The following is a 20,120-nucleotide window of genomic DNA, read 5'->3' as shown; positions in this document are numbered from 1 at the left end:
TACATGCAACTTATTTATTTATCATGGTTCTAACTGGAGCTGTCATCCTGCCCCAGGTGGAAGCGCTGAACAAGCTGCGCACCCTGAATGGGCTGATCAAGCTGAACGCCGTGAAGCTGAACAGAGTGAAGGGGATGGAGGCCATGCACACGTGTCTGAAGCAGGGCGCATACCACGAGGCGCTGACTGATATCCAGTCACCGCTCAACCCCAGTGTCACGCTCTCTGAGCTCGTGTGAGTCACCATGTTACTGCTTGGACCCTACAGAGGCAGTGAGAGGCTTCTCTTTGTCTGGCCAAATATAGGCAGATCCTATGTATAATGCAGCCCCCGAATATAAGCCCCTTCACTGTCCGGACAATGCTTTGCAGGCCACTCTGGCAGCAAAGGGGTTAAGGAGGGTCTGCAAACATGCACACTTAGTGTTTGAAATGTGCTGGTACTAGGAGGTATAGGTATATACCGCCACTTATTGACTTTACAATCTTAAAATTGCACTTTTAAAAAAAATAAAAATTGATTTATTTTCGACGCCTTCTGTTTTTACTCTCATTGTACCACGCACCAGAATGTGTTGTCACCATATAAATAAACAATAGCAATACTAGTTAAAGTGCAGAGTAAAGAGCACTCAGTGACTTCAGCCTGCCCCTACCTCACACCCGGTGACCGCACACACAGCCCCTACCCCCCCCCCCCCTAGAACCGCGCGCACAGCCCCAACCCCTCTCTGTGACTGCAGCTTACCCCTACTTGCCCCTCTCCAGTGACCGGGTGTGAGCAGACCCCACTCCCTTACCGGCCCTCACTCCACCGCTGACTCCTCTCTGTCCTTTGTCTCCTTTTCTCACAGTACAGAGAAGTGCAAGTACATGGACTCCAAAATGAAGCCGCTGTGGATAGTGTACAACAACCGCGGCTTTGGAGGGGACTCCATGGGAATCATCTTCAAGAATGGAGATGGTGAGAATGAAGGGAGGGGGAGGTGGTGCTTGCAGCGCCAATTTGAGCTTCAGAAGGGCCTGTAACACATTACGGTATAATAACACGCAGTGCAATGTAATAACCAGCACAGCGGTATAATAACACGCAAAGTGGTATATGCAGAGTGGTATAATAGGCAGAGCAATAGAATAGCAGAGTAACTGTCATTTTTTTCCTTGGTGTACGCAGCACTGTATATATCATTTTGCAGGCACTGTGACTTCCTGCCCCGTCGGGCTTACGATCTAAGGGTAGATAGCTTGTGACCTTGGGCAAGTCACTGACACGGACATTGAAGGGGAGCCCGGATCAAATCTCACGGTCATTGTTTTCAGAGTCAGTATCTTGACTCACTGAGCCGCTCCTTCAGAGTGATAGAATAACATTGATGAACTCACAAACGGGAACTTGTATTGACGTACATCAAAGGTGACCTCCATGCTTGTTGCAGTGCCCAGTTAGACCCCTCGATGTCTGCCCTTTATCCTGTCTGCATAAGACCTGTGCTTCAGGGGTGAATGGCATACTAGACGTCAGCCAGGGGGTTTAAATCCCCTAATTTAACAGTTTCTGCCACCAAATGTATAGTAGTACATATAGACTACTAGCTGATATACTCAACGTTGCCCAGGATTTAATTTACCTGCTCCCCCTCTGTCTCCGCTCCCCCGTTCACAGTTCCGGTTCCCCTCCCCCCCTCCCCCCCCCCCCGGCGTTGCCCTGGATTTCATTTTCCTGCTCCCCCTCTGTATCCGCTCCCTCCCCCTGTTCACAGCTCCATTTCCCCCCCCCTGTTCACATCTTCATTTCTCCCCCCCCCCATGCGGTCCGCCCCCCTGCACCTCACATCTCTCCCCCCCCCTGCACCTCACATGTCTCTCCCTCCCCCCTGCACCTCACATGTCTCTCCCCCCCTGCACCTCACATGTCTCTCCCCCCCTGCACCTCACATGTCTCTCCCCCCTGCACCTCACATGTCTCTCCCCCCCTGCACCTCACATGTCTCTCCCCCCCTGCACCTCACATGTCTCTCCCCCCCTGCACCTCACATGTCTCTCCCCCCCTGCACCTCACATGTCTCTCCCCCCCTGCACCTCACATGTTTCTCCTCCCCTGCACCTCACAGGACTCCCCCCCTGCACCTCACATGACTCTCCCCCCCCTGCACCTCACATGACTCTCCCCCCCCCTGCACCTCACATGTCTCTCCCCCCCTGCACCTCACATGTTTCTCCTCCCCTGCACCTCACAGGACTCCCCCCCTGCACCTCACATGACTCTCCCCCCCCTGCACCTCACATGACTCTCCCCCCCCTGCCCCTCACATGACTCTCCCCCCCCTGCCCCTCACATGACTCTCCCCCCCTGCACCTCACATCACTCTCCCCCCCTGCACCTCACATCACTCTCCCCCCCTGCACCTCACATCACTCTCCCCCCCTGCACCTCACATCACTCTCCCCCCCTGCACCTCACATCACTCTCCCCCCCCTGCACCTCACATCACTCTCCCCCCCTGCACCTCACATCACTCTTCCCCCCCTGCACCTCACATCACTCTTCCCCCCCTGCACCTCACATCACTCTTCCCCCCCTGCACCTCACATCACTCTCCCCCCCCTGCACCTCACATCACTCTCCCCCCCCTGCACCTCACATCACTCTCCCCCCCCTGCACCTCACATCACTCTCCCCCCCTGCACCTCACATCACTCCCCCCCCCCTGCACCTCACATCACTCTCCCCCCCCCCCTGCACCTCACATCACTCTCCCCCCCCCCTGCACCTCACATCACTCTCCCCCCCCCCCCCTGCACCTCACATCGCTGGCACGGAAGTGCCTCACTACTAGAGCGTGCTCCTACCCAGCAGTCCTGCGAGCGGACTCGGTGGAGAGGCCGGACTTGGGGGGGAGGCGGAGAGCGGACTCAAGAGGGAGGAGGGGGAGGGGTCGCGTGTTGTTCTAGCCTGTAGTACAGGGTGGGTCTGGAGCAGTGAGGAGGTACCCGCGTGGTGAGGAGGAAAAGCGGCGAGTGAGGAGGTGATATATAGCAGACTGCGTCATGTATATACCAGCTGCAGTTATTTATAGCTGAGAGCACATGGTATATATTAGCCACGGTTATTTATAACTGAGAGCATATAGTATATACCAGCCACAGGTATTAATAGCTGAGAGCACACAGAATATATCAGCTGCAGTTATTTAAAGCTGCCACACGGAAAATCAACTCCATATGAGATTGTATTATAATTACTCCCTTTGTGATCTATGTACAATGTGTGGGTGGGACAAAAAGACCTGTGGAACATTGAGGAGGGGTACTGCACCTCTGTATACCTCAAACCTTGAATCACAATCAAAACTATGTGGGTGTTTGGATGCTTTAGATCAAGCATAAGGCTAAGGCCCCGCTCCCTCAGTCAGCGCGCCCGCACTGCAAACAGGCGGGGCGCTGACATACACAGACCGCGATATGCGGTCTGTAGGGAGCGGGGGCTGGAGTGGGAGGGAGGGGGCGTGGTTTAAGCGGAGGGACCCGCTACCCCGTCCTGACATCCACGCTCATGATCTTCTGTTTGAGCCCTTCGGAATCATCTATTTCTTTACAAATATTAACAGCATCCGTATATATTGGTATGTGTAACACACACACACACACACACACACACACACACACATACACACACACATACACACTCATACACACACACATACACACTCATACACACACACAGACAGAGGCAGGCACTCACGCACTCATACACACACACACAGACAGGCACGCAGGCACACACATACACACACACAGACACGCACTCACCTGCTTTCACACCACACTCCTCCCCGCTTCCGAAGCCTCTCCTCCTCCCGAAGCCTCCCCTCCCCATTGGCTCACAGCCACACCACGTGACGCGTCAACGCTAGGGATCACCATTGCGTGTAGTGCGCTGTGCAGCCAGGGGGGACCGGGACCGGCTCCGCAGGATTCCCCTGCTGGTGGGGAACTCGCGTGTGGCCGCCAGCGCCAACGAGCGCAGCGGGACCGAGGCCTAAGAACGGGACACTGATTCCTTCCATTTGGAAAGGAGAAAGCTCTGGGATCCACAGATCACAGATCCCCCATCACCCAAGGGGCAGAATGTTGAAACTGATCTTGCTGCCATCTTTTTGTATCCCTATTTGATTTGTGTTTGTTTACTATTGGATAAACATTTTTGTTTTGTTTCAATATTTACATAACCATTATTTATTTATTTTTTTAACCTTTTTAACACATTCTACACCCATTGGATCCCCCATCCCCGCTTTGGGATTTTTCTCGCGCTTCCCATTTTACCAGAGGGATGTTTTTTTATTCCATTACACTTTATCATGGTTTGTTCTATCAGTTTCATTTCTGTCTACGCTTCCACTTCCACAGCCCATTATACTTTTTCCATTCCTTCCTCATTATTTACTTAGTCTATATGTATTGATACAGATTTGGTGGCAGACAAAGGGTTACATTAGGGAATTTAGATCCCCTGTCTAGCATGCTGCTTTCCCCTGATGAAGTAAGCACAGATCTTACGCGGTCCGGATAATGGCCAGACATCGAGGTGTTTACCAGGGCACTGGGACAACCACTAGGGAAAAGTTGATGCGAGTCAATACAAGTGTAGTAACACGCAGTGCGATGGCTCCTGACAGTGAAGGGGTTAAGAATATACAAACCCCAACTACTACAGAAGTGGATTAGTGTCTCCTTCCCTTATTGCGGGTGATTAAATATGTCCCCAAAGCCTGTGTAGGCAGGGGAAAGTATGAGGTAATTTACTGTGTGTGTGTGTGTGTGTGTGTGTGTGTGTGTGTGTGTATACAAACACGGAGGGGGAGGGATCCATCCCATACGAGCACTGTGGTTACTGCAATATACAAAACGTTCTTAAATCTGTTAAAAGTGGCTTAAAAACCATGAAACACCCCTCCTATCCATCCTAGAAACCTCATACGAAGTACACAATTAACGCCCTGAATCAGGGGTGCACAAACTTTTTGCCCTGCCCCCCCCCCCCCACCTCTAAAACATCCCAGCCTGACCTGTGTGTTGCTATTCACAGACCTGAGGCAGGATATGCTGACGCTCCAGCTCCTACGCCTGATGGACATGCTGTGGAAGGAGTCCGGGCTGGATCTGAGGTACGTGTGTCCCCGTGAGACCTCTCACCCTGCCTGACCTCTGAAGTTATTCCAGACTGAGCATGGCGAAGCTTGCTCCTGCCCCCTCCTCGGGGAGGCAGCTCCACGTGCACCAACTCCGTGCAAGACTGCGTCCCCTCTCCCCACCAAAGTGATTAACCCCTGCGCTGTATATTTGCTTTGCAATGTGTTGCAGGCTTATCTGGCAGAGACAGGCCATTCATGTCTTAGGCCATAAAATGATGCAGAGTATCTTTCTTTTCACACTACAAGCCAAACTATAATTAATATGCTGCACCATATAAGATTCCAGCCTCTGTAAATAAATACCCCAGCCTCTGTAAATAAATACCCCACACTGTCATTGAGATGCCCACCTCCCCATACACCCCACACACAGTAGTGTAATGAGTATCTCTGTGTTCACTTGGCTGCATTGTGTGTCTCTGTAAACATTTGACTATAATACAGCCTCTTTTCATTACCCTTCACACAGACCTTGGCTGCTGTGCCAGGGTAATACCCCCCTGTAACACTGTGCGCAGTGCCAGGGTTTCTTCCACCCCACCCCCCTTACTCCCCCCCACTACCACTGCGTGGGGTTCAGGGTATTAAGACAACTCCCCTTCCCCCCACTAATACTGCTCAGGGGCCAAGTATTGCCCCCCCAGTAACACTGCATGGGGCCAGGGTATTGCGCCCCACCCCCTCTGCCAGTAACACTGCGCAGGGCACTGGCACACAGGAGTCGGTCTCTTGCTGCCTATGAGTACAGTAAGGGATTTGGATGTCATCGTGCTGTATACTGCTCCCGGACCTGCTGGTAACCTCTGAGTCTGTCCTAAAATAACAGCTGCTGACAGGTGAGAAGCTGGGGGCCAGTGACGCCCTCGGGAACTGCCCTCCTCCTGACTCCTGTCAGAGCCTCTTCTGATGAGGATGTTTTTGTAATCACCTCCTGCTGCTCCTTTGGGACCTTCAGCTGTCGGCGCGTAGCCTCTGGAAGGGAAGTTATTGGACACGCCCAGGTACACTGGGGTGCGGGCAGGATAAGCGCTCATGGACTAACGCCGAGCAGGCCTATAACGCTGGCAGCATAAACTTGTCACCCACACACAGCCTGCGTGTAGACTCTGCTGGGACACTTATAGTTGCTCCTTTTGCCCTTATTTATCCTGACCTCATGCTTCATCACCAAGCCCTCCAGGAGCTTAATAATTATTCAGAAGGGGTTTGTAACTCTGCTCAGATTACTTGGTCTCTGGAATTGGTGCAGCATCCTTGCAGCAGCTGCTACATTCATACTCTCTATCCCCTGATAAAAGTATGTTTGTATGTTTGTATGTTTCTTTGTGGCGCTTTTGAAGTTACATTTTGGGGTCTTTATTTTATTTCTGAAATAAAGCCGTAATAATTGTAGAGATGATGCACCTTTTTGCTTTCACAAACTTTACTGAGCATCTGTCCCTAGGACATGACCTCATCACTCCCAGACAGGCCAGCTATGCGTTACTCCACCGTACAGCGTGACTTTCTGCCGTGGCATTTTAATGTTTCACGATTTAAGATTCTTTATTGGGTTTTTTGTTTTTGCAATTTGATAGCGGACGTCTATTTCTGAAGTAAATCAGTAGATGACTCTTGTGTGAAGTATTTCATTTGATTTATAAGTTAAAGGAAGCGACTCCATCTGCTGGCACTGCGGAGAATAACCTTCTTTTTGTAATGCACTTTCTGGGAATGCTGTGTGTTTACCTCGGACATGTGTTAGGTTTGGGCATTCGGTTATTTTCTGTCAAAATCAAAATTCACGTCACACACAGGAATGTTGCAGTGAATGATTTCCAGTATATACAGTTCTAAATTACACGCCCCTTTGTGTAATATAATGTTGCATTATATAATATCCACCTATCTGTGATGTGTGGTTTAATAATGGGTGTTGTATTTCCAAAACTGTTAAGCTGCAAAATTGGTGCAAAAACCAACAAATGTATCGTCAAAAAAAGATATGATGGTATATTTGTGATTTTTCACACCTAATCTTCAAGAGATTCCAGAACAAGCTTTCCAATTGCACAAGGCACTTACTTACTCTGACCCCACAACCAGAGATCACTTACTTATTACTGAGCCAGGTTTAATTAACAAGCTATGTTTAACCCCATGTGTTTCAGGATAGTGCCCTATGGGTGCTTGGCGACAGGGGATCGCTGTGGGATGATAGAGGTGGTGTCTGCGGCAGAGACCATTGCTGATATCCAACTGAACTGCAGCAACCTCGCAGCTGCTGCCGCCTTCAACAAGGATGCGCTGCTGAACTGGATCAAAGAGTTCAACGCAGGGTAACTCGCTACTCACTACTGTGCGAATCACAGCCGCCTACGCATTAATACTGTGCAATCCTCACCCGCCAACTTACTACGGTGCGATCCAAACCAGTCAGCAAGGCCCACTGTGCACTGCAAAGCAACATGTACCTATCGCATTGCGTGTGGGCCTCACAGGCACAGGAAGGGGGAAAACCTCCCACAGAGAGCAGCACACGCCTTACACCTCTGGCTTTATTTTGAAATCGGAACCATTTCTTTCATCACAGATAACATTTCACCATCTGATTATTCTATGGGACTTCACTTTATCATAGGCTACTAGACACAGCTGATTATACTTGTGTTTTATTTCAACTGTATTTTGTACATGTTTGGATAATAGTTATCCCTTAATTTTTGTATTCATTTTTTCTTTTCATTGCGCTTGGACCATCACTGCAGTAGCACACTATTTTCTTTCCTTTAAACATAACAGGAAGGGGTAAACTGAGTATTCACCTGTCACTTGGCTTCTTTAAGTCCTCCTTAGAATCTGCTGTGCTGTTTAATAATAATAATAATAATAAGTATATTTTTATTCTTGCAACCCACTCAAATTTTGCGGCTCTATATGATGTTCCTGAGTATCTCTTTAAGCCCAGTCTTATTGAACCTGCTTTTGACACACCCTGTAACATAATGCCGACTGAAGGGTGATGCTTTGATCAGCAGTCAGTGCTTGGGGGTGTTCCAGTCCCCTCTTGCGAAAAGGGTAACGTGAAGGTGTGATGGGCAACAACCCAACCCCTCTTCTTCCCACTTGCAGAGATGACCTGGAGCGAGCAATTGAAGAGTTCACGTTGTCCTGCGCTGGCTACTGTGTAGCTACTTACGTGCTGGGAATCGGGGACAGACACAACGACAACATCATGGTCAGAAAGACTGGGCAGGTAAGAGACAGGATGTGTCCCTCCCTCCTAGCGCGGTGCGGGGTCTGACTGGGGAGTCGACCAGGCAGTGAATGCCGGGAGGCGCAGTGTCACTGTATAACATGATGTGCTTGCACCTCCACACAAACGTTAGAAAATAAAACGCACAAACGCACTAGACGTAATCTGTGATCACACACTGTGATGGTTGTACAGACTGTATAAGTGCAGAAGATGAGTAGTGTTAAAATCCTAGAGAATATGTGTAGTCTGGTTTTATGAGGCAGACTTTAATTGATACCTTTTTTTAATCAAATCTGGCATCTATAAGTATTATTCATTTTGTATAATTAATTAAATTTAAGTGAGATTTGGGTGGGGTTTATTTAACGTTCTAGAACGTGTAAAGCAGTTAACCTGGTTTTCGATGCTTTTTGTCTTCTCACTGGGCAGCTTTTCCACATCGATTTCGGTCACATACTGGGGAACTTCAAATCCAAATTTAAAATTAAAAGGGAGCGCGGCCCGTTCATCCTCACCTACGACTTCATCCACGTGATCCAGCAGGGGAAGCCAGGGAACACAGAGAAATTCGGCAGGTGAGTCTGTCCCCCTGGGTGTAGCACCAAAGGTCTGCTTGTCCTGCTCTGTAACAAAGCTACGTTCAGTGGCATCACAAGAAGGGATTGGGGTCGTTTGTAGGGCTGGGTCCAAGTTATTACAAAGAAACCACATAATAAAAAGGTTTTTTTTTTTTTTAACCCTTCCAGTCTTTACTGCATTCTCCTGTATAAAGGAATTATGATATGTGTATTCACATACATATACACACTCGCATATACAGTACATATTTTTTAGAACTGTTCCCTGACCACTGTGATGCTGGAATCCTCTTTCCTTGGTTTGTTCCTCACACCTTACAGAGGCCCCCATGTAATGCATACTCTGTAGTGTCTGTTCAGGGTTAAACCGTCAGTCCTAGATGTGACATGCTACTACACATCTTGCAAACAAACAGCCAAGGAGGTTACATTTGTCAGCGTGTTCTCTATCACCTCCTGTATTTACTGCATAGTGACACTTCATCCTTAGAGCTGTAAGCTGATCAGGGGAAAGTTTGTGTGCTGGCTTCCCCCTGCCAGTGTTTACGACTGTCCCGTAGTGACATACATGGCCCTCCTTGTCTGTGCAGGTTCCGACAGTGCTGTGAAGATGCCTATCTGATTCTGCGGAGGAACGGGAACCTGATAATCACTCTGTTTGCACTGATGCTGACAGCCGGGCTGCCGGAGCTGAGTTCTGTCAGAGATATCCAGTATGTCAAGGTACGGAGCCTGGCTGGGGAGTCTGAGACACTGCACCTTATCTTTTCCCCCTCCCCCCGCTCGGGATTCCTGGAAGTACAAAGGGAAAAGAAAGTGCCACTGCATATGTGGGTCTCTGTTAGCCTCTCCCACCACCCCAACCTCAGGGGTGTAGTTCTGATTGTTGGAGGGAGTTGTATGGGCTGTAGAGGATGCAACACTGTTGTAATAATTGGAAAGGGTTGCTCACGAGCTTCATTCTGAAATCGTGTCATTATTTTCTGTTTGGCACAAATAATATAAAAGCCTTTTCTGCTGGGCTTGATAAAGATTGTAGCAATTGTGACTTTCTAAAAACTGCTTCAAAGTTAATCCTAAATCACTCCCATTTTAAAACTAAAATGTTAGGAGATCAGCGCTTCACAAAATCAGCATTGTATATTCCGGGATACTTGTTTATTTGCTTTTCACACGTTGCTTTTGGGGCATGGACTCGCAAACCCAATAATCGTTTTGAATCGACCATTAAAACAGTCCAGAAAGGGGCAAACGGCTGTCAGTTTATTGCAGTGTTATTAGATAATGCAGCAATGAGATTCTCTGCTTGTGTCACAGTAACTGACCCTATCCCTTTTTTTTTTCTTTCTTCTCTGCACCCTACCCCACCCCCCACTTTGTTCTTTCTCCCTCTGTCTCCCTGCACTGTCCCCTTTCCCCCAACTTTTCCCCTCGGCACTCTTCCCCCTGCACTGTGCCCCCCATCCGCACTATGCCCCCTCTGCACTACCCTACCGCACGGTCCCACCTCCCTTTTGTCCCCTCCAGCACTCTCTGGCGCTGGGAAAGACAGAGGAGGATGCACTTAAACAGTTCCGACAGAAGTTTGACGAAGCTCTGAAGGAAAGCTGGACAACCAAACTGAACTGGATGGCACACACTGTACGCAAGGATTACAAGTCCTAGTATAACGCCGCACACCCCTGTGCTGCTGGAACGGCTTGCGCCAATGGTTTCCAAACCCCGCCGGCAGTAAGGGGTTTAGAGCAGTTGTACTCGCCTATGAGATTTGTTAATTTTATTCTTCCAGGGGCGCGTAAAGTAAATGGGGATACTCCATTATCCTGACACGGGCCACAGCTGGGCTCCTGTGGCTGTCCCTTTCCTGTACAGGTATTGATTGACACGTCTAACGCCCCAGAGTAAGTGAGACCGGCAAAGAACCACGGGTCGCCTTCCTCTACATGAAAGGATTCAGCTGCTGGTCTCTGGGACGCCGTGTCCCACGGGCAGCTTTAGGAAGAAGCTTTTTTGATCCTCGTTCTTTACCAGGGATTATAAAAAGGGATCTGCTGCTGGTTGGGCTGCAGACAAACGGGACCCCGACTATTGGAAGCTCGGCAAAGGATATTTCTTTCACTGCCCTTTGGAAAGTCTTGGGTTTTGCACATGATCTGCTCGGTATTCTCCCTCGAGTTCCTTTATTTTATATTGTGTGTGTGTATATATAATATAGAAAGAAAGCTGGAGGTCTGTGCAATTCACGTGACTGTTGGAGCCGGGACCAGCAAGGGACAGGAGAGCAAAAGTGATGCTGGTAATTTTGGGAACTTTTCTCAACTGTATTATTATGATTGTTTTATTTTCTGACGTCCACAATACTTGCTAACTGTTTCACTGCCAGTCAATGGTCAGCACTGTGGTGGGGAGGCTGCTGAGTAATGTCCCTCACACTTCTGGGCAATTTTGCTGTCTCATCATGTCTTCCTTTTGCCCCATCACGGCCAGTGGGGCTTGCAATGCATTGTGAGTCTGTATGGGACATATATTCTAAACGGTGCGAAGCTGTAAGACCTATTCAAGTGAAGTTTCCTTCCTGCACCGGTTAGTAAGTATATGACATGGCAAGCAATGTCTGTCGGCATATACGTAGAAAGTGGCAATCTGCCCTTGAACATGCTGCAACATAAATCAGTACATAGTATGGTTTAACACTTCCAGGTGCGCTTTGAGCAGGGGGTGCGCAAACTTTTTTGTCTGCGCCCCCTGTTCTACTCCACCCCCACCCATCTGTAATACCCCTTACTTCCTCCAGACGCCAACGGAAAATACTCTCCTGTGGGTAGGGTAACATGGCAGATATGGCAAGGGTGTTTGTGCTGGCTACTTTAACCCTTTGAGAGGGTTTTTAAATGATATGGTCTCTACCGAAATTGAGCTTTGTGCAGACTGGAAGCATTTGGAGACACTTGGATGACTGCAATACAGCATATCTATTTCCCATCAGCTGCTAATGTATGTATGCGTGTGCCTGTATATTTCTATTAAAAGACTGAGTGCAGTGTGATGGCACTGATTTCAAAGCAGATTTACCAGAATTATGAGAGCAAAGTACTATTTATTCCACATCTTAAAAATGACTTTTCTGTATATCTGCCGGAGCCGTCCGGTTTACCTGTATTTATTAAAAACCCGGAAAACGCGGCTTTTCCAGGATATTTTACCCGAGGAAACAAAGCGTTCCTCCTTTTTATTGAAAGTGTATTTTGCAGGACGTGACGCAGTTGTGGCTGTTAAACAGACTTGCCCACGGCGTGTATCCTGCTCTGAACTTCCTGACTACTGCCTTCTCTCTCTCGTGGCGCACTCGTCGCCTCACACTGGAACATATAAATATGTATATTATGCCTTGGAGTAAACCGCTATTTTAATGAGAATATAATTAAAATGATTATACTTTGTTTGTAACGGGGACATATTGCCTTCCAAATCAGACGCTGAATAAATAGACTCATTTAAATAGCCTCGTCTTTTTTTTCCCTCCATAATCTTACATATTGCTGACAGTATATGCAGTGCTGTACTTAGAATTTAAGGTTTTGGTTCTTATTGGTGATTTGCCCAGGGTTGCAACAGGAAACTGGGATTCAAACTGGGTTTACCTAATTTAAAGGTAGTGATAATATTACTAAACTAGCGTTTCCTCATTGTGAAATCTTCTGGGGGGGGGTTCTGTTAGTGTAAATAAAACATCACCTCGGAGCAGATCACCGCGGCCCCATTCTGGAATGAGCTACGTGTTGTATGGTCTGTGTTCTTTACATGGGCTGGTCAGCGTTCAAGTGGAAGGCTGGTACACAAGGGGAGGGGAAAGTGTGTATCAGCTCTGTAACAGCCTGTCTTAACCATTTTCTACCAGAATATTAGGAATCGGATGGTGCTGGTTACGGTAAGGCTTTTGTGTTAGTGCTAAACTGGAAGGTTAGCAGAAGGCTGATGGGTTGGGTTAAGGTTGGCATGGCAGGGTTAGCCTGGCATATTCGTATTGGGGTTAGACTGGTGTGTTACGGTAAAGGTTTTGCTGAACAAGTCCCTTTTTTTTTTTTTTTTACTGGAATTGCAGGTGAAATGGCCTGTACCAAAAACAAAGTTACAATGGTAGAGAAACAATTATCCCTTTCTAGTATTGAAAGCATCTCTGGCAGTGAAGGAGTTAATACAGAAGTTATCTTCGGATACAAGCTTAAAGGTACCGACATCTTGTTACTATACCGTGTATATCACTTCTAAATTGACCCCCTCCTTACAAGAACTCCCCCTACTCGTTATTCTGCATCATGTTTGAGAGTTAGGATCTAATCAGCGTTTCTTTGCAGACACTCAGAACACTTTGCTCCCTCATGCTCCTCCTATCCATTCCGGTGTACTCATTTTAACAAACTCGCTACAAGGAGAGGGGACATTTACAATGGAGGCGGACACTGTAAACCTGAGCTGCAGAAAAATAAAACTCAACTCTGTTTTTATTCAGAGGTATTTGGCGAAGATGGAACTATTTTGAAGGGGGGGGAGGTGTTGTTGTTCCAGGGAGTTTGAAGTTTGCATATTAATGTTTAAATCAGGGTTTTGTTAATATTTATTTTTGTTTAGCGATGACCGCTTACAATGAAGCAATAACAGGTTACAGAGCGTTGACAGGTAAGTGCTAAAGGCTGAGTTTATAGTCCGCGCGATTGTGCTAGCGAGCACGACAAGCACACATTGCATAATGCCTATGAGGTTGCCCCAGTGTGTGTACGACGGAGCGCTATGGCGCGACCGCATTTTGAAGAGACAAAAAAATGTCTTTTGAAGCGCGGCCACGTGACGTCCGAGTCACGTGAGCGGTTCAGCCATTACGGGCGAACCAGTTTCATGGTGTCTGCCACGCCTCCCCAATCGCCTGCAACTCAGTTCACACAGCGCTGGGGCTGCAGGCGTGCGTGAGCATGCGGTCCGTCATGTGTGCAGATAGTATAATAAATAAATGGGAGGAGGCTGCTCTGAAGAGCTTACACCCTTCTTGGTCAAAGCAAATGACCCCGTTCCTTACATCGGATGCAGTTTGCGCCACTTTTGACGGCTTGCTGGGTTAATATCTGGATGTGTGGGATCCACTTCAGTTTAAATCTAGTAATTAATTGTGTGCATCAGTTATAACTGGAAACCAGTATTTCTGGTGAATATTTGTTCAGGACAGGGAAATTTTAGGATTTCAGTGAGGAGTAATTGGGGAGAAAAGAGATCCTGCAAATAGTTGGGATTGCATTTAAATCGGGACGGGAGCACTAAGCAGCGCCTGTGTGCACCTGTTCTTGGGAACAGGACAGAAGGGTTGAGAGTCTCCTCTCGGAGGGGGAGAGGCAGGAGAAGGCGTGAGTGACCCCCGAGGGGAGGAGGGTAAACTGCACTTATTTTAGCAACGAGCAGCATTTTTAAAGGCCCCCCATTGCTCCACACCCCCTGCCCGGTGGGGTTGGGCACACACAGACTGTGTTTCTATAGTATTGGGACTTCCTGGGTTAACTCAAAGTGAATGACCTTTGTTAATCAGCCAGTCTGTTGGTTAACTTCAGTGCTAGAGGGATCTGAGCAGCATTGTAAAGCCGTAGGATCAAACATGGATCAATGCAGGCCTTGCTGGCACCGGAGGGGTTAACAGACCGTGTTCTCTGCGTGACCCCCTCTCAAGCATCGTAATGATCCAGCAAGCTGTGAGCCACAAACAGGGCGTCTGCGTGCAGCGTGTCACACTTTCGGCAGGTGACAATCTCGCATTTCGGGCACATCCGCCTGGCAAGTCCAGGCCGCGCACAGCACGAATCCTCCCGCCTCAGTTTGGGTTCCTTGTGTCCGATTCTCCGCAGTGGTTTCCTTTTTTCCTCTGGCAGCTGCGTCCTCGCTCTGGGGACAAGAGACGCAGTGTCAGGGCGTGACCATAGGTAAAATCGCCCGGCCGCGATGCTGCATGGCCGAAAAACAAAGTGCATCAATCAAATGAAACCTTGCACATACCTATCACGATGTCGCGCAGCACCGAACTGCAAAGCGGCAGACTGGTGAGGAGACATGGGAAATTGTTTTAGCCAGGCGTCACGTGGGCGTTTCAGCCAATGAGGGTGAACCACTCACGGCCACGCCTCCGCCACACCCCGTCTCACCCCGTCTCCTCCGGCTGCCTCCTGACTACAGTTCAAGTTGCCGCTTTGCCGGATCGCAGCGGTGACGTAACCGGATGGTGCTGCCGCCCTGCAGCGTGTGTATAATCGTAGCCTACGGCCTCGTCCAGGGTGGCGCTGAGTGGGCGGGCACGCTCGCAACGATGAGACACATCGCGACAATGTGCGTGGGCGGGCGCGCCTGCTCGGCGCTTAGCTGCTTGCCGAGCAAGCAAATTTGAATTTTCTGCTCCCTATCGCGTCACGTGAGGGCGAACCAGCGCCGTGACGTGGCCGTGCGCACCTAGCCGGCCACGAATCGCCCGGCCGAGCAGGGCGCAGCGCATGAGCACCAGCGCGCCTGTTCCCTACCTGGCCGAGGCTTAAGAGGGTCACACACCTGCTGTAGCAGTGACGTTTCAACAGGTTCAATCTGGGTAGGTGCACATTTTTAATTGCAGGTTTCAAGTTGTAAATAAGTAAATATATGAAATCCTGGGCAGGGTTTTATTGCCTTTAGCTCCCCTCCCTCTCCCGTGTCAGGTCACTGTATTAAGCCAGACATGTTAACTTTCAGAAACAAAAACTGGTGAGATTTTGGGCCTAACATTTATTTTTAATGGAATATCTAGATTTTTACCAGTGCGACTTCACTGAAATCTGAGACTCTGATGCTTAAAATCAGTGAGACTGACACCAAACCATTGAGTTGGCCTGAAAACAAGAGACTTTGCCATTACAGATGTCAAAAAACAATGATATGCTGCACACCATAAATCATATACATAACAGTATTACCGGTGATGCTGGTTCAAAAGGGATACCTGTTGCAATCATCCAAACTTGAACTATAAAAAGGAAGGATCCAGCGCTCCACGGATTTTGCAAATGTTCAAAATTATTGCGCCATACACAACGACCGTTTTGACCTTTTCACTTGAGAAAGACCTACTAAGGTCAAAACGGTTGTTGTGTATGGCGCAATAAATTTGAACATTTGCAAAATCCGTGGAGCGCTGGATCCTTCCTTTTTGTTGTTCACAGATGTGCATTTGTGAGCTAGGTGGGACTGCCCCATTAGATTTAACTGACATAGAATGGTAAAAGTTTTGGTTGTTCATTAACCCCCTATGAGCTGAACAGCCCTGAATTACGGGAGACACTGATTCCTGCAGCAGATAACGGGGGATATACAGTAAATAACGGAACAGAATTAATACTTGTGTTTTTTTAACGATCCGCAGAGAAGGGCAAGGGAGGTGATCTTCTTGAGCTGCTGCACCCTCTTATTCCGGATGCTTTTGTCCCCTGCTGACCCCTCCTTAGTGTCCCTGTCTGACCACTTATTCTGCCAGCTCATGTCGGGTGTCAGGATGTTAGACGAGCAACGCTCCTCACTCTGCGGAAACAGGACATGGGGAGATCAATGCTGTGATTTATACCAGAGCCACATGGCCTATACAGTTTAAGGGGTCAGTCCCTCCTAGGACCAACGTGTACTAATGTTTGACAGTTTTAAAAATAATTTGGGCAAACCTTTTTGAACTTAGAACGGTTTACAATAGTTTGCATGTTTGTTGTTTGAGAACTCTGGTTATTTGTAGGAAAAAAAATCAATCACAGAAAAAAGTAAATCTCAGGATGAACATTTCTCGGATGTTGTCTCAAATTTTGGTTCAATTTGAACGTTCGTTCCCAACTAAGACTCGTGAACCTGCCCATGCTTATTGTGATAGCACTGTGTTCAACAAGAGCTTGCACATGAAAAATCCCCCCCCCCCCCCCCCCTCTACCTCCCTCCCTTTATCTTTACTGGCTCTCTATTACAGACATGGTTAAAAAAAAAAAAAAAAAACGTTTTTTTTTTTTTTACAAACACTGCCCTATTTGGAGGCGCCAAAGAGATATAATATGCTTAATTTCCATAGAAACAAATATATTTGTTTATGGAAAACAATTAGATTGTTCAAGTCTTTGCAGCTAACGGAGTGCACCATTTTACATTGAATTCCTGTCTGGAGACCCCGGAGCTGTCAGTCCCCGTCCTGCGTCGCAGGGATAGTTCGGAGTTTTGATAAATTGGTGATTTTTAGAGTGTCACTAAAACTTATCCTCCAACATCAACTTATCTCGGCGTTCAGCAAAGAGAAATATACTGCGCTATTGTGGAGGTTGCACAAAGAAATTCTTATTAAAACAAAAAAGCGATTTACTTGCAGCAAACGAAGGAACCGGGTGCTCACTTAACTGCCACTGAAGTGGGAGCTCCGTCTGACTTGTTCCCACTAAAGTCATTAAATCTCCCAGTGTCAAGCACCAAGAACTAAAGTGCAAGCTCTTGAGAGCAGACTCGCTTACTAATGAGAATCCAGTACACTCGGTCAGTGACATCAGTCTTTAGTGGTGACATTACCGTCTTGCGCATGTTATACAGCAACAATCTTAAAGCTGCAATCCTGCCTGGTTTACGTATTCATTGTTTGTTGTTGCAGAATGTTGGACTAATGTTTCAAAATCCAGCTCGCGAATCTGGACACATTTTTGTTACTATTCGCACCGCCGATGAATATTAATCTGTGCGTTTTTTGTTAGTTTTTTTGTTGTACAAATAGATTTAATTCTGCCAGTGGCTGCTATTCAAAAATGGAGACTTTTTTTTTTTTTAAGAGTCCCAAGTGTTATATATACCACCCCAAACACAAGCTTTAAACAACATGTGGAGAGACACCTGTGCACAAAAAGCACACCTGAGATACCTGGGAAATATGCTACTGTGGATATGCAAAGTATATTTAAATGAGTTCAAGTAGCGTATACCCCAGGTATTTCTGGTGTGCTCCTTTTTTGTGCACCGGTATCTCACCACATTTTTTTAAAAGTGTTTTTGAGATACTGTACTGTAGCAATTGGTCTCTAATACAATAGAACTCTCTCACCCTACCCCCTTATTTCAGGCTCTGGGGGAATCAAATGTTTAGGACAAATTTCCGAATAGCGGCCACTGGCAGAAATGCATACATTTGTATTCCTTTTTAAATGCCATTTTAAGTTAAGCAAATCCAAAGCTTTTTTGGATCAAACCTCAAATATTCGCACTTGCGAATAAATTCCCCATTTGCTGCGAATTCGATTGTTGGCTAATAATTTGCTCATCTCTACAGAAGTCTAACCTGGGGTCCTCCCACTGCAGTCATCCAATAGGAAACTGAAATGTAATTTCTCCAATGACATTGCGGTTTCCTGTTTGCCAGAAAGACCCACGTGATTTTGCAGCCATTTTTATTTCCCCAGAAGAGGTAGGTTTTTGGCAAATAAACCGGTAACTCTCTGGAACTGAAAGCCCCGAGAGCTAAAAAAAAAAAAAAAAAAAAAAAAAATAATGCAGCTCTAGATGACCACCTGGTTTCAATTATATAAAAAGGTCAATTTGAAGAAAAATAAATTAGGCGGCATTTTCTTTAAAACAAAATTAATTGTTTAGCAGGAATCACAAACCTTTAAGAAACTCCTGTAGTCGGGAATCGTCCCCTGTAGAAAATCCGCTGTTTATCGCTGCTGGGTTTGGGCCATAAAGCTCGCTCTTGTTTTCTGCCCTGAAGGACCGTGTCCACCTCAGACCAAAACCTGCAGGATTCTTCTGTGTGAGCTGAGAGAAGGGGGCAAGCTTTTATTAAACTGCTTCATCTGAGGCCCCCACCTTCTCTACACTTTGATTCATCTTCATTTCCTTATTGTGATGTTTTGCTTCAGATATAATTGTCCTATAGGCCTTTTAATCGGATTATCCGCCCGGTCGGAATGTGTAATTTACTAATTGCATTTGTCTCATTGGATTCTCTTCCATTTTAGGCTCTTGCTCCTTTACTGGAACATTCTGCTGGCTGTGATTTATCGACTTTAACACAATTTCCGTTTGTGTTTTTGTTTTCCAAGACGACATTTGAAGGAACACACATCATGTGGGCATTTTATCTGGTTAAAAATAAACAGAACCCATGACCACCGCAACAATCGCACAAGCCCGTCCTCACTACTGCGCACACAGTCACCTAATGCAGTTATGTTGTACTCCTGTTTCTGTCTGCTTCCCACCATGTACAGTGTAAGCTCATTGGGGCAATCATTCCTCTCTCCCCTGTTCTTGTGTTGCATATTGCATTGCATCAGTACTAGATTGCAAGTTCTGCAGGTCAGGGATTTCACTGCAGACTCCCCTTTGACATTGGTTAGACCCTTCTGGCCATGGCTGACTGTCAGTGCATTGTTCCTAGTCCAGTGTGCCTCCTGCTCACATTGGTTGATATGTATATCAGTAGCCAGTCCACATTTATTGTCACCATTTGGGTGTGTTCTGTGTCCCTGGTGGCTAGGCATGTCCTCTTTTCTTGTCCCTGGGTGGGTCCCTCATGTGTGGGTGTTTCCCTGTCAGTGCTTGTCCCCTCCCCACACTCCGTGACACTGCCTGAGATCTCTGCTGACAGATAAATCCATCTTTTGTTGCTGTGGAAAGAGAATCAGAGATCTCCAGAACCATGTGAGTTAATATATCTGTCTGATTACAGGTGCTGTCCATGGGCTCAGTGCTGAAAGTGTCCCCATTCTGCCCCAGTGTGTCTGTGTCCTTGCCCACGGGTGTTTGTTTCATGTTATCCGTAGTGTGTGATTTTCATGGACAAGTTGCCCAGGGAAGTTTTACTCCCAAATCCTGTTTGTTCTTCACAGGAACCTTCATGTTTGGGTCTTTGCTGCTTTATTTTGGGAATACTCTAAGATTAAACCTTTCTCTGCTTTAAACCTGTGAGATATTATTTAATTATTTGCCTCTCTGGCACGTGTTGGGTTAATCTGTCTTTTCTGTGTGTAATTCGTGGGATCCTGGGTGTACAGTGGATGTTACATGGTAAAAATATTCTTCTTGATCTGATCAGATGGA

At 47.2% G+C, this 20,120-nt stretch overlaps 3 protein-coding genes across 11 annotated transcripts in view; 2 read left to right on the top strand and 1 right to left on the bottom strand.

The window, feature by feature from the left end:
• PIK3CB (phosphatidylinositol-4,5-bisphosphate 3-kinase catalytic subunit beta) overlaps positions 1–19,981 on the top strand; it is a 97,313-nt gene extending 77,332 nt beyond the window's left edge. For 4 of the 8 annotated variants that reach the window (XM_075570149.1, XM_075570148.1, XM_075570150.1 and 1 more), the window contains 8 exons: positions 57–235; positions 855–964; positions 5,090–5,168; positions 7,346–7,513; positions 8,307–8,430; positions 8,863–9,008; positions 9,602–9,734; positions 19,037–19,981. In XM_075570149.1, the coding sequence (XP_075426264.1) occupies positions 57–235; positions 855–964; positions 5,090–5,168; positions 7,346–7,513; positions 8,307–8,430; positions 8,863–9,008; positions 9,602–9,734; positions 19,037–19,186 (1,089 nt within the window). In that variant the 3' untranslated portion in view covers positions 19,187–19,981. Of the gene's footprint in view, positions 1–56; positions 236–854; positions 965–5,089; positions 5,169–7,345; positions 7,514–8,306; positions 8,431–8,862; positions 9,009–9,601; positions 9,735–10,538; positions 12,511–13,113; positions 13,240–13,366; positions 13,524–18,348; positions 18,484–19,036 lie in introns of those variants that run through there. The other 4 variants (XR_012787988.1, XR_012787987.1, XR_012787986.1 and 1 more) reach the window with 4 other exon arrangements.
• C14H17orf50 (chromosome 14 C17orf50 homolog) lies at positions 13,645–19,147 on the bottom strand. 2 transcript variants are annotated; one of them, XM_075570156.1, is made up of 4 exons: positions 18,683–19,147; positions 16,408–16,586; positions 15,045–15,085; positions 13,645–14,933 (listed from the first exon to the last, which is right to left on the bottom strand). In XM_075570156.1, the coding sequence occupies exons 2-4, from the start codon at positions 16,545–16,547 to the stop codon at positions 14,863–14,865; spliced, it is 252 nt and encodes an 83-aa protein (XP_075426271.1). In that variant the 5' UTR covers positions 16,548–16,586; positions 18,683–19,147; the 3' UTR covers positions 13,645–14,862. The 2 variants fall into 2 exon arrangements, with proteins under 2 accessions (XP_075426271.1, XP_075426270.1); XM_075570155.1 differs by lacking the exon at positions 15,045–15,085.
• Positions 19,636–20,120, top strand: part of VAMP2 (vesicle associated membrane protein 2) — a 22,836-nt gene continuing 22,351 nt past the window's right edge. The window contains exon 1 of the mRNA XM_075570154.1: positions 19,636–19,721. Within this exon, the coding sequence (XP_075426269.1) occupies positions 19,720–19,721 (2 nt within the window). The 5' untranslated portion in view covers positions 19,636–19,719. The remainder of the gene's footprint in view (positions 19,722–20,120) is intronic.

This window comes from Ascaphus truei, chromosome 14, assembly GCF_040206685.1.
Source record: "Ascaphus truei isolate aAscTru1 chromosome 14, aAscTru1.hap1, whole genome shotgun sequence".
Classification (NCBI taxonomy): Eukaryota; Metazoa; Chordata; class Amphibia; order Anura; family Ascaphidae; genus Ascaphus; species Ascaphus truei.
This window is presented reverse-complemented; position numbering and strand designations above follow the sequence as displayed.